This window comes from Bufo gargarizans, chromosome 8, assembly GCF_014858855.1.
Source record: "Bufo gargarizans isolate SCDJY-AF-19 chromosome 8, ASM1485885v1, whole genome shotgun sequence".
NCBI classification, from domain to species: domain Eukaryota; kingdom Metazoa; phylum Chordata; class Amphibia; order Anura; family Bufonidae; genus Bufo; species Bufo gargarizans.
The window spans coordinates 201,090,362-201,102,802 of record NC_058087.1 but is presented as its reverse complement, the minus strand read 5'-3'; the positions used below and the strand labels follow the sequence as shown (position 1 = coordinate 201,102,802).

General features: G+C 56.6%; 1 protein-coding gene across 2 annotated transcripts in view; it reads left to right on the top strand.

The window, feature by feature from the left end:
• The window catches only part of LOC122944820 (trafficking protein particle complex subunit 10-like), a 37,535-nt gene that overhangs the window by 22,715 nt on the left and 2,379 nt on the right, over window positions 1-12,441 (top strand). The window contains exons 6-21 of one of the 2 annotated variants that reach the window (XM_044303486.1): window positions 46-157; window positions 379-626; window positions 714-860; window positions 1,387-1,501; window positions 1,583-1,659; window positions 1,739-1,830; window positions 2,982-3,122; window positions 3,278-3,381; window positions 3,930-4,444; window positions 5,901-6,042; window positions 6,118-6,276; window positions 6,414-6,622; window positions 6,795-6,895; window positions 6,981-7,098; window positions 9,508-9,678; window positions 10,058-10,235. In XM_044303486.1, the coding sequence (XP_044159421.1) occupies window positions 46-157; window positions 379-626; window positions 714-860; window positions 1,387-1,501; window positions 1,583-1,659; window positions 1,739-1,830; window positions 2,982-3,122; window positions 3,278-3,381; window positions 3,930-4,444; window positions 5,901-6,042; window positions 6,118-6,276; window positions 6,414-6,622; window positions 6,795-6,895; window positions 6,981-7,098; window positions 9,508-9,678; window positions 10,058-10,235 (2,629 nt within the window). Of the gene's footprint in view, window positions 1-45; window positions 158-378; window positions 627-713; window positions 861-1,386; window positions 1,502-1,582; window positions 1,660-1,738; window positions 1,831-2,981; window positions 3,123-3,274; window positions 3,382-3,929; window positions 4,445-5,900; window positions 6,043-6,117; window positions 6,277-6,413; window positions 6,623-6,794; window positions 6,896-6,980; window positions 7,099-9,507; window positions 9,679-10,057; window positions 10,236-12,441 lie in introns of both variants that reach the window. The other variant, XM_044303485.1, reaches the window with a different exon arrangement.

Below are 12,441 nucleotides of genomic sequence, written 5' to 3'. Positions count from 1 at the left end.
CGTTAATTCCAGCCCCACTCATGGCTTTGTCTTCTTTGTCCTCAGGAGGAGTTGGCTTTTGTCTTTGAGATGCTGCAGCAGTTTGAGGACGCCTTGGTCCAGTATGATGAGTTGGACGCCCTCTTCTCTCAGTATGTGCTGAACTTTGGTGCTGGTGGTGAGTAGCTGAAGCCGATGTGTGTACTGTGGACAGAGCTTACCTCTGAATATGAGGGTCTCTTCCTGGATGGGCTTTGTCTGTCAGGAGACACTCAGAGATGTCCCCCACAACTCTAAGCCCTGAGGCTTCTGTCCTGTACAGAGTAGAGGTCACACTCTGCCTTGTCTGACTGACCTTCCCTTGAACCAGACGCTGATCGCAGTGACATTCCGTTCCAGATGGGGCAAACTGGCTCAGTTCCTTTTGTCAGCCGGTGCAGAGCTGGGATGGTCTCGCTCTACGGAAACCCATTGACATGGAGAAGAGAGACTTGATCCAGCGACGTCGGGCCAACCTGCTGGAACTGCGCAGTTACCTCTTTTCCCGCCAGTGCACTCTCCTCCTCTTCCTGCAGCGACCCTGGGAGGTTTCTGCTCGAGCACTGGAGCTCCTCCATAACTGTGTGCAGGAGCTGCGGCTGTTGGAGGTGAGCAGAGGTGTTCACAGGCCATGCGTTTACTGCCTTGGCTTTCATTACTGTAGGCTTACATTCACGTGGTGTATGATCCTGCAGGTGACCGTCCCCCCAGGGGCACTGGACTGTTGGGTGTTCCTGAGCTGTCTGGAAGTTCTTCAGAGGATTGAGGGCTGTTGTGAGAGGGCCCAGATCGAGGCCAATATCTCCCACACTGTGGGGCTTTGGAGCTATGCAATTGAGAAGGTCAGTCTGCCTTGTCGGTCACTCTGCTTGGTGGGGATGTTATGCTGGTCTATGGGGTCATGTGGGTAACTGTCTCTCGTGTGGATCACTGTATGAGGAGGTGGAGGTTCACTCTGTTGTGCAGGTCCCTGTATGAGGTGGTGGAGGGTCGCTCTGTCATGTGGGACACTGTTTGAGGTGGTGGAGGGTCGCTTTGTCGTGTGGGTCACTGTATGAGGTGGTGGAGGGTCGCTCTTGTTTAGGTGACTGTATGAGGTGGAGGGTCGTTCTGTCATGTGGGTCACTGTATGAGGTGGTGGAGGGTCACTCTGTCATGTGGGTCACTGTATGAGGTGGTGGAGGGTCGCTCTTGTTTAGGTGACTGTATGAGGTGGAGGAGGAGGGTCGTTCTGTCGTGTGGGTCACTGTATGAGGAGGAGGAGGGTCGTTGTGTCGTGTGGGTCACTGTATGAGGTGCGAGCCTGGTGCCATGTCATGTGGAGTTGCGCAGCCGATACATCTCCTGACGGGATCTTGGTGGTTCTAGCTGCAGGCTCTTGGATCCCTGTGTGGTTTGGTGTCGGAGTCCGGCCCATGCTCGGAGGACCTGCAGAGGACGGTGGATTTACTGGCTGGGTTAGGAGCGGAGAGGCCAGAGACAGGTGAGCTTCCTGTGTGCAGGGTGACGACCCTCCCTTCTGTTTCTCTTCCTCCAATGTATTTATCTCTTTTCTCCTCCGCAGCGAACACGGCGCAGAGTCCCTACAAGAAGCTGCAGGAGGCGCTATCCTCAGAGGAGTCGTTTGAGAAGCATTACCTGGTAAGGAAATGCAGAACCCCAACCTCTCACATCCCCTGAGACCCACCTTTCACCTCTTACCCACCTTGTGTCTCTGCAGGACCTGGCACATGCCACCATAGAGATGTACAGCAGCATCGGGAGAGGCCGGTCCGCCAAACTAGTGGGGAAGAACCTGGCCGACTTCTACATGTAAACTGCCTGCACCCCATCTACTATCTCTGCCTGTTCACCACATCAGTCTTCTCTGCACCCTCTTCTGTTCACCGCCTCAGTCTTCTCTGCACCCTCTTCTGTTTACCGCCTCAGTCTTTTCTGCATCCTCTTCTGTTCACCACCTCAGTCTTTTCTGCAGCCTCCTCTTGTTCACCACCTCAGTCTTTTCTGCATCCTCTTCTGTTCACCGCCTCAGTCTTCTCTGCACCCTCTTCTGTTCACCGTCTCAGTCTTCTCCGCTCTGCACCCTCTCCCTGTTCACCACCTCAGTCTTCTCCACTCTACACCCTCCTCTTGTTCACTGCCTGTCTTCTCCGCTCTGCACCCTCCTCTTGTTCACCACCTCAGTCTTCTCTGCACCCTCCTCTTGTTCACCGCCTCAGTCTTCTCCGCTCTGCACCCTCCTCTTGTTCACCGCCTCAGTCTTCTCCGCTCTGCACCCTCCTCTTGTTCACCGCCTCAGTCTTCTCCGCTCTGCACCCTCCTCTTGTTCACCGCCTCAGTCTTCTCCGCTCTGCACCCTCTCCCTGTTCACCGCCTCAGTCTTCTCCGCTCTGCACCCTCTCCCTGTTCACCGCCTCAGTCTTCTCCGCTCTGCACCCTCCTCTTGTTCACCGCCTCAGTCTTCTCCGCTCTGCACCCTCTCCCTGTTCACCGCCTCAGTCTTCTCCGCTCTGCACCCTCTCCCTGTTCACCGCCTCAGTCTTCTCGGCTCTGCACCCTCTCCCTGTTAACCACCTCAGTCTTCTCTGCACCCTCTCCCTGTTCACCACCTCAGTCTTCCCTGCTCTGCACCCTCTCCCTGTTCACCACCTCAGTCTTCTCCGCTCTGCACCCTCTCCCTGATCACCGCCTCAGTCTTCTCTGCACCCTCTCCCTGTTCACCGCCTCAGTCTTCTCTGCACCCTCTCCCTGTTCACCGCCTCAGTCTTCCCTGCTCTGCACCCTCTCCCTGTTAACCACCTCAGTCTTCTCCGCTCTGCACCCTCTCCCTGTTCACCGCCTCAGTCTTCTCTGCTCTGCACCCTCCTCTTGTTCACCGCTTCATTTCCACCCTTGACTGCAGCGTCCTATGCTTTCTCGGTGGGGTAGGATGGAAGGCTCTTGACTCGTGTTTCTCTCTTCAGGAAGAAGTCTCTTCCGCAGAAGGCGGAGCCCTATTTACAGGGGGCACTCCGCATGTACCAGGCTGAAGGCTGGGCCCTGCCCCTCACGCACACTCGCAAACAGCTGGCAGAATGTCAGAAGCTGCTGGGGCAGAACGAGGCGTATCCTTTCTGTTGGTAACCCTCTGCTCCCCCGGTAGTTCACCTTCAGCTGCCCCTATGACTTGTTAACCCCTAGTCTTGTGGGATACAGGGGACATAGCTGTGCGGAGTAACGCCTGCACCCTCTCCTCGGCTTCTCCTTGACTGTCCAGCAGATACCTGAAAACATGCAGTCTTCTGGCCACTGACGGCAACGTACCCCAAGACGAGCGTATCCGATACGGTCATGAGATCCTCCGACTCTCAGCACAGGACACAGGTACTGCAGGTTCGGCCCATGCAGGGGCAGCAGTGTGAGCTAGCCAGCGGGATGGGGAGACTACACGATGACCAGGGAAAGCCCTAGAGTAGGTAACATGGTCATGGAGGGTCACACGATGACCAGGGGAAGCCCTAGAGTAGGTAACATGGTCATGGAGGGTCACACGATGACAAGGGAAAGCCCTAGAGTAGGTAATGTAGGTGATGGGGGGAGGATCCCATAATGAGCAAGGGAACCACAGGGTGGGTAACATGGCGACAGTGGAGGGTCACATGATGATGAGGGGAAGCCCCAGGGTAGGTAACATGATGATGGTCACATGGTAGCTGGGGTAATGGCAAGGTAACATTGTATTGGGGAGGGTCACATGGTGGGTGGGCTGAGGGTAGGTACCATGGTGATGGAGGGTTCACATGGTGGGTGGGCTGAGGGTAGGTACCATGGTGATGGAGGGGTCACATGGTGGGTGGGGTGAGGGTAGGTACCATGGTGGGGTGAGGGCAGGGTAACAGGCTTTACTTTATCCTCTCCGTCGCTCTCCTCAGGTAACCCAATCAGCCTCCCGCTTAGCTCGTTCACTCAGCTGACCTCTCTCCACTTCGATCCCCCCAATGCGGTTGTTCATGTTGGGGGGTCCTTGTCCATTGAGCTGACGCTCCTCAGCCTGATGCCGGAGCCTTTCCACCTGGAGCATCTCTCAGGATATTTCCACTATAGTTTGGACAAGAACAGCTACCGCAAAACCGCAGAGTGGTTGACCCGGCACAAGCCAGCAGGGGGCACCATGCACTTTCTGCCGGATACTCCGCTGGGAGTTAGAGTACCTCCGCCCGTCCTGGAGCTGTCAGAGATGCATGAGAAGAGTCCTTCGGAGGGCGGGCTGGTCAGCACAGGTGTCATTTGCAGGAATGTGCACATGTTACTGCGGCCGCAGGACACCAGCGCCTCCTCAGCCCAGGACAGACACTCCGGCCTCAGCCTGGACCATGGCACCCACAGCCTGCGCTGCCACAACGTCGTCCTGGAGCCGGGACTTAACCGAGTGACCTTCCACACCCAGGTACCAAGCATCCACTTACAGGCCCCAGTACGTGTGGTGTGCCCTGGTATTCCTCCCCCTACTCTGGCAATGATGCCCTGTACGCCCCCTTTCCTTCCCTCAGCTAGCGGTGATGCCCTGTACGCCCCCTTTTCCTTCCTTCTGCTAGCGGTGATGCCCTGTACGCCCCCTTTTCCTTCCTTCTGCTGGCGGTGATGCCCTGTACGCCCTCTTTCCTTCCTTCTGCTGGCAATGATGCCCTGTACACCCCCTTTCCTTCCCTCAGCTAGCGGTGATGCCCTGTATGCCCCCTTTTCCTTCCTTCTGCTAGCGGTGATGCCCTGTACGCCCCCTTTTCCTCCTCTTTGATAGCGGTGATGCCCTGTACGGCCCCTTTTCCTCCCCTTTGATAGCGGTGATGCCTTGTACGCCCCCTTTCCTTCCCTCAGCTAGCGGTGATGCCCTGTACGCCCCCTTTTCCTTCCTTCTGCTGGCGGTGATGCCCTGTACGCCCTCTTTCCTTCCCTCAGCTAGCGGTGATGCCCTGTACGCCCTCTTTTCCTTCCCTCTGCTGGCGGTGATGCCCTGTATGCCCTTCTTTTCCTTCCCTCAGCTAGCGGTGATGCCCTGTACGCCCCCTTTCCTTCCCTCAGCTAGCGGTGATGCCCTGTACGCCCTCTTTTCCTTCCCTCTGCTGGCGGTGATGCCCTGTACGCCTTCTTTTCCTTCCCTCAGCTAGCGGTGATGCCCTGTACGCCCCCTTTCCTTCCCTCAGCTAGCGGTGATGCCCTGTACGCCCTCTTTTCCTTCCCTCTGCTGGCGGTGATGCCCTGTATGCCCTTCTTTTCCTTCCCTCAGCTAGCGGTGATGCCCTGTACGCCCCCTTTCCTTCCCTCAGCTAGCGGTGATGCCCTGTACGCCCTCTTTTCCTTCCCTCTGCTGGCGGTGATGCCCTGTACGCCTTCTTTTCCTTCCCTCAGCTAGCGGTGATGCCCTGTATGCCCCCTTTCCTTCCCTCAGCTGGCGGTGATGCCCTGTACGCCCTCTTTTCCTCCCCTCTGCTGGCAGTGATGCCCTGTACGCCCTCTTTTCCTTCCCTCAGCTAGCGGTGATGCCCTGTACGCCCTCTTTTCCTTCCCTCTGCTGGCAGTGATGCCCTGTATGCCCCCTTTTCCTTCCCTCTGCTGGCGGTGATGCCCTTTTACGCCCTCTTTTCTTTCCCTCTGCTGGCGGTGATGCCCTTCTTTTCCTTCCCTCAGCTAGCGGTGATGCCCTGTATGCCCCCTTTCCTTCCCTCAGCTAGCGGTGATGCCCTGTACGCCCTCTTTTCCTTCCCTCTGCTGGCAGTGATGCCCTGTACGCCCTCTTTTCCTTCCCTCTGCTGGCAGTGATGCCCTGTACGCCCTCTTTTCCTTCCCTCAGCTGGTGGCGATGCCCTATTTTCTTTCCCTCCCACTGATGATGATGGTGTTTTTAGGCTCAGGAACCAGGCACCTACACCCTGCGGCAGCTTGCGGCATCGTTTGGCGGGGTTCAGCTGCTGCTTCCCCACGTCTACCCCATTGTGCAGTATGATGTGTACTCCCAGGAGCCTCAGCTGAAGGTGGAGCCGCTGAGTGGTGAGTCCGATGGGGGTGCAGTGACGGGCCGCTGGGCGGGGAGTAGCACACTCACCATCTCCTCTCTCCACACAGATTCCCTTCTGGCCGGAGTCCCACAAAAGCTAAAGTTTACGGTGACGACTGGACATTACTGCATGAAGCCCGGAGACACCCTGCAGCTGAGCAACGCCGACACAATGTCTATTATTCCGGGGGCAGAGCCCACTGTCTCCATCTACCAGAGCAGCCATGGTGAGTACTCCCATCCTCTGCAGAGAAGCCATGGTGAGTACTCTCATCCTCTGCAGAAGCTGATGTGACCCATGTCCCCAGATCCTCCCCACCCCCTTCTGATAACTCTTCCAGGCAGCTGTTGTCTCTCGTTACAGGTGAAGTGGCGGTCAGCGCTCTCAGTATTCAGCGCTCTGACAAAGTGACCAGCATCTCCCTCCCCATGGCGCCTCCATATCACGTCGTGGACTTTCAGCTGGATGTGGTCTGTCTGCTTCCCGAGGGCGGGCGCTTGATGAATGGGGAGATCCCGCGTAGAGGGAAGGATTCTCACAACGCTGCCAGTAGTGGCATTCTGGAGCAGCGGGTGCGTAGCGTCTTCTCCGGGGGCGGGGGTCTGCGCGCGGCCTCTTCTCCGGGGGCGGGGGCTGCGCGGCATGCTGTAGCAGAGGGTATTGTTGTGTGGGTCAGTGCATGAGTGACGCCCCCTTAAGGTGTGCTGTGTACAAGCCATAGCTGACACTCCTCTTCTTCCTCAGGTGTCAGTCGACTGCCCGTGGTCCATCTACTCCACCATCATCAGTCTGTCGTTCCACCTTCCTCTGAAGGCTCAGCACACGCTGCTGTCCTCGGGCACCAGGTGATGGCGCTCTGCGTGTAGCCGTGTGGATGCATCGGGCGGCCCCTCATTGTGTCTTATGCTCCGTTTTCTTTCTCCTCTCCAGAAAGTACATCCAGGTCTGTGTGGAAAACACCTGCGACTTTCATTTCCAGTTGTCGGGCGGCTGCATCAGCTCCACCCAAGAGCTGCAGTTCCATCCCCTGCACACAGCGGAGAGCCAGGTATCCCCCAAAGGGCATTGCTCCATTCACTGCCCGCAGCGCTGGACTGGGGAGGGGGTGCGAGTCAGTGACTAGGCTGTAGTCGGGCAGGACCTTTGTTCTCTTCTAGTAATGCAGTGAAAGGGGTTGTGCCAGTTATATAAAGGTATCCCGCCAACAGATATCGTCGTCCTGTCACGTTCCCCAGATAGCAGCGCTGATCAGAACAGCCTCGTTCTACACTTACCGGCCGCCATTGCTCAAGGCAAAGCAGTCTCTATTTCAGACGCTGTTAGTTACGTCCTGCAGTGGACGCACATGCTCACAGTAATACGGCCTTGTTATACAGGACACACATGCTCACAGTAATACGGCCTTGTAATACAGGACGCACATGCTCGCAGTAATACGGCCTTGTAATACAGGACGCACATGCTCACAGTAATACGGCCTTGTTATACAGGACACACACGCTCACAGTAACACGGCCTTGTAATACAGGACGCACATGCTCACAGTAATACGGCCTTGTAATACAGGACACACATGCTCACAGTAATACGGCCTTGTAATACAGGACGCACATGCTCACAGTAATACGGCCTTGTAATACAGGACGCACATGCTCACAGTAATACGGCCTTGTAATACAGGACGCACATGCTCACAGTAATACGGCCTTGTAATACAGGACACACATGCTCACAGTAATACGGCCTTGTAATACAGGACGCACATGCTCGCAGTAATACGGCCTTGTAATATAGGACGCACATGCTCGCAGTAATACGGCCTTGTAATACAGGACGCACATGCTCGCAGTAATACGGCCTTGTAATACAGGACGCACATGCTCGCAGTAATACGGCCTTGTAATACAGGACGCACATGCTCGCAGTAATACGGCCTTGTAATACAGGACGCACATGCTCGCAGTTATACGGCCTTGTAATATAGGACGCACATGCTCGCAGTAATACGGCCTTGTAATACAGGACGCACATGCTCGCAGTAATACGGCCTTGTAATACAGGACGCACATGCTCGCAGTAATACGGCCTTGTAATATAGGACGCACATGCTCGCAGTAATACGGCCTTGTAATACAGGATGCACATGCTCGCAGTAATACGGCCTTGTAATACAGGACGCACATGCTCGCAGTAATACGGCCTTGTAATATAGGACGCACATGCTCGCAGTAATACGGCCTTGTAATACAGGATGCACATGCTCGCAGTAATACGGCCTTGTAATACAGGACGCACATGCTAGCAGTAATACGGCCTTGTAATACAGGACGCACATGCTAGCAGTAATACGGCCTTGTAATACAGGACGCACATGCTCACATCAGTTATATTTCTGTTCCTATGATCAGTCGGAAGGACAGAAAAATAAAAACAGATTCGGATGGTCGGCTCTGCACATTCGCTGTCCGTCTGAGAGCCGTTATTTTAGAGGGGAGGAGGAAGCCGGATGTGCAGAACTGATGCCCAGGAAGTGACAGCAGCCGGACAGACATGAGGGTGGATTTTGCTCTGATAAATGCCGGGCGTTCGTTGAATCTGTTATAAATTCAGTCGCGCGGGGAATACATGTGGAGGTGGGACTGCAGTCACATGACAAACCAGGAAGTAGGGACAAGAGAAAACTGCAAAGGAGGTAAATTTGAAGAAAAAATAATATCCAAGTAGGAATGGGAGCGATCGGTGAAAATACACTTTAAAGTGAGTAGTTTATGGCACAGCCCCTTTAATTTACTGCTGGTGTCCCCAGCCCCCCCCCCCAGCAGCGATCGAGCATGTGAACTGCGCTCTATTCAACTCTATAGGACTGCTTGAGAGAAATGGATTAGAACGTTCACTTGTAGGCTGAATCACCATGTGCAACCAGCAGTGGGCGCTCACTGTCATCTCTGTTCTTTCTTACTGTCTTTCTCCTCTCTCTTTTGAAGTCTTTCACACACTCTCTGTGTGTTCTTTTTTCTCTGGCGCCCCCTCTCGCCTGATGTGTCTTCTCTGTGGCGCCCCCTCTCGCCTGATGTGTCTTCTCTGTGGCGCCCCCTCTCGCCTGATGTGTCTTCTCTGCGGCGCCCCCTCTCGCCTGATGTGTCTTCTCTGCGGCGCCCCCTCTCGCCTGATGTGTCTTCTCTGCGGCGCCCCCTCTCGCCTGATGTGTCTTCTCTGCGGCGCCCCCTCTCGCCTGATGTGTCTTCTCTGCGGCGCCCCCTCTCGCCTGATGTGTCTTCTCTGCGGCGCCCCCTCTCGCCTGATGTGTCTTCTCTGCGGCGCCCCCTCTCGCCTGATGTGTCTTCTCTGCGGCGCCCCCTCTCGCCTGATGTGTCTTCTCTGCGGCGCCCCCTCTCGCCTGATGTGTCTTCTCTGCGGCGCCCCCTCTCGCCTGATGTGTCTGTCATGTCTCCCGCAGGTCCTCCAGAGTCAGCAGTACCTCTTCTATGTGTGGGAGGTGACATGGCGCCAGGGTCTGCCATCATCGCTCCCCTGTAGCTTCTCGGTCAGCTTCTTCCCGTCGCCTCTTCCGGAGTCCTGTGCCCATCTCCAGCCGTTCACCTACTTCTTCCACTTGGAGCACTTTTATGTGAGTAACCATCACTGGACATGCAGCATGAGATTCTGCTGATAATTTTTTCCCAGAGACACATGACCACTGAAGGACAGGGTGACGGACTGCAGGAGCAGTGACCGGTCTGCCAAGGGGAAGGATGGACAACACTGGGCACTAATGGCTCCCAGTGGTCCTTGTCACCTTTGTCATTAGGGGACATTATAAACAAAGGTGTCTCCTCCGGTGCAGCTAGTCACCTGTACCTCCTGGTCTGGTAGACCTGGTCTTCCTGGGTGTAGCCATGCTGGGCAGGGACCAGTTGGGTATGTTTTTTGTGTTGGATATCCGCAGCTCATGTGTGCATCGGGCTCTTCAGTCCTTGGGTGTAACACGCTGTATTCTCCCTCTACAGACCCTATACACTGTACGTGCTGAAATCTCACCCCCAGCAGAGTCAGAATTCTGTAAGATGGGGTCCCTCTGTTCATTGGAAGTCTGCATCACCCGACTGTGTGACCCCATGGAGCAAGACAAGGAGGAGACGCTGACCGACTGTGAGGGGTACACCAGTACTCAGCTCTTCTACCAGGGTAAGGGGATATTTCGGGTGAAAGTATGTAAAGTCTCAGCATTGAAGCATGGTCTTCTGAGCTTGGGTTACCTGAGGTCTTGGCATTGTGTGGAGGGGGGGTGGTTTAAGGTCTTGGCTGGGTATGTGAAGGAGGGGGGTTAAGGTCCTGGCAGGGTGTATGGAGGAGGGATGTTAAGGTCCTGGCATATTGTGTGGAGATGGGTGAAGATCCTGGCATTGTGGGTGAAGGGGGGGGGGGGGGGTGAAGGTCCTGGCAGTGTGTGTGTGTGTGTGTATGTATATATGTTTGTATGGCAGGGTGTGTGTGTGTGTAGGAAGGGGGGAGGTAAGGTCCTGGCAGTGTGTGTGTGTGTGTGTGTGTGTGTGTGTGTGTGTGTGTGTGTGTGTGTGGTGGAGGAGGGGGGAGGTAAGGTCCTGGCAGGGTGTGTGTGTGGCGGAGGGGGGAGGTAAGGTCCTGGCTGGGTGTGTGTGTGTGTGTGGCGGAGGGGGGAGGTAAGGTCCTGGCTGTGTGTGTGTGTGTGGGAGGAGGGAGGGTTAAGGTCCTGGCAGGGTGTGTGTTTGTGGCGTAGGGGGGGTGTAAGGTCCTGGCAGGGTGTGTGTGGAGGAGGAGGGGGGGGTAAGGTAAGGTCATGGCAGGGTGTGTGTGGAGGATGAGGGGGAGGTTAGGTCCTGGCAGTGTGTGTGCGGAGGAGCGGGGGGGGGGGGTGTGTTAAGGTCCTGGCAGGGTGTGTGTGGAGGAGGGGGGGAGGAGGAGTAGGTAAGGTCCTGGCAGGGTGGGTGTGTGTGGAGAAGGAGGGGGAAGTAAGGTCCTGGCTGGGTATGTGAAGGAGGGGGGTTAAGGTCCTGGCAGGGTGTATGGAGGAGGGATGTTAAGGTCCTGGCAGGGTGTGTGAAGGTCCTGGCATATTGTGTGGAGATGGGTGAAGATCCTGGCATTGTGGGTGAAAGGGGGGGGGGGGGTGAAGGTCCTGGCAGTGTGTATATATGTATGTATGGCAGGGTGTGTGTGTGTGTGTGTGTTAGAGGGGGAGGGGGAGGCAAGGTCCTGGCAGGGTGTGTGTGGAGGCGGGGGGGGAGGAGGTAAGGTCCTGGCAGGGTGTGTGTGGAGGAGGGGGGGAGGTAAGGTCCTGATGGGGTGTGTGTGTGTGTGTGTGTGTGTGTGGAGGAGGAGGGGGGGGGGGTAAGTTCCTGGGGGTGTGTGTGTGTGTGGGGGAGGCAAGGTCCTGGCAGGGTGTGTGTGTGTGTGTGCGCGCGCGTGTGTGTGGAGGGGGGAGGTAAAGTCCTGGCTGTGTGTGTAGGTGTGTAGGTGTAGGAGGAGGGGGGGTAAGGTCCTGGCAGGGTGTGTGTGGTGGAGGGGGGGGGAGGTAAGGTCCTGGCAGGGTGTGTGTGTGGAGGAGGGGGGGGGAGGTAAGGTCCTGGCAGGGTGTGTGTGAAGGAGGGGGGGGGGAGGTAAGGTCCTGGCAGGGTGTGTGTGTGTGGAGGGGGGGGAGGTAAGGTCCTGGCAGGGTGTGTGTGGAGGAGGAGGGGGGGAGGTAAGGTCCTGGCAGGGTGTGTGTGGAGGAGGAGGGGGGGAGGTAAGGTCCTGGCAGGGTGTGTGTGGAGGAGGAGGGGGGGGGAGGTAAGGTCCTGGCACGGTGTGTGTGCGCGTGTGGAGGAGGTAAGGTAAGGTCCTGGCAAGGTGTGTGTGGAGGAGGGGGAGGTAAGGTCCTGGCAGGGTGGGTGTGTGTGGGGGGGAGAGGAGGAGGTGGTGGTGGTAAGGTCCTGGGGGGGTGTCTGTGTGCACGTGTGGAGGGGGAAGAGGTAAAGTTCTGGTAGTGTGTGTGTAGGAGGAGGGGGGAGGTAAGGTCCTGGCAGTGTGTGTGTGTGTGTGTAGGAGGAGGAGGAGGAGGAGGAGGAGGGGGGGAGGTAAGGTCCTGGCAGTGTGTGGGTGGAGGGGGGGGGGGGGAGAGAGAGTGTGTAGGAGGAGGGGGTGGTAAGGTCCTGGCAGTGTGTGTGGAGGCAAGGTCCTGGCAGGGTGTGTGTGTGTGTAGGAGGAGGGGGGGGGAGGTAAGGTCCTGGCAGTGTGTCTGTCTGTGTGGGTGGGTGGGTGTGGAGGATGAGGGTAGGGAGGTAAGGTCCTGGCAGGGTGTGTTTGTGTGTGTAGGATGAGGGGGGAGGTAAGGTCCTGGCAGTGTGTGTGTGTGTGTGTGTGTGTGTGTGTGGAG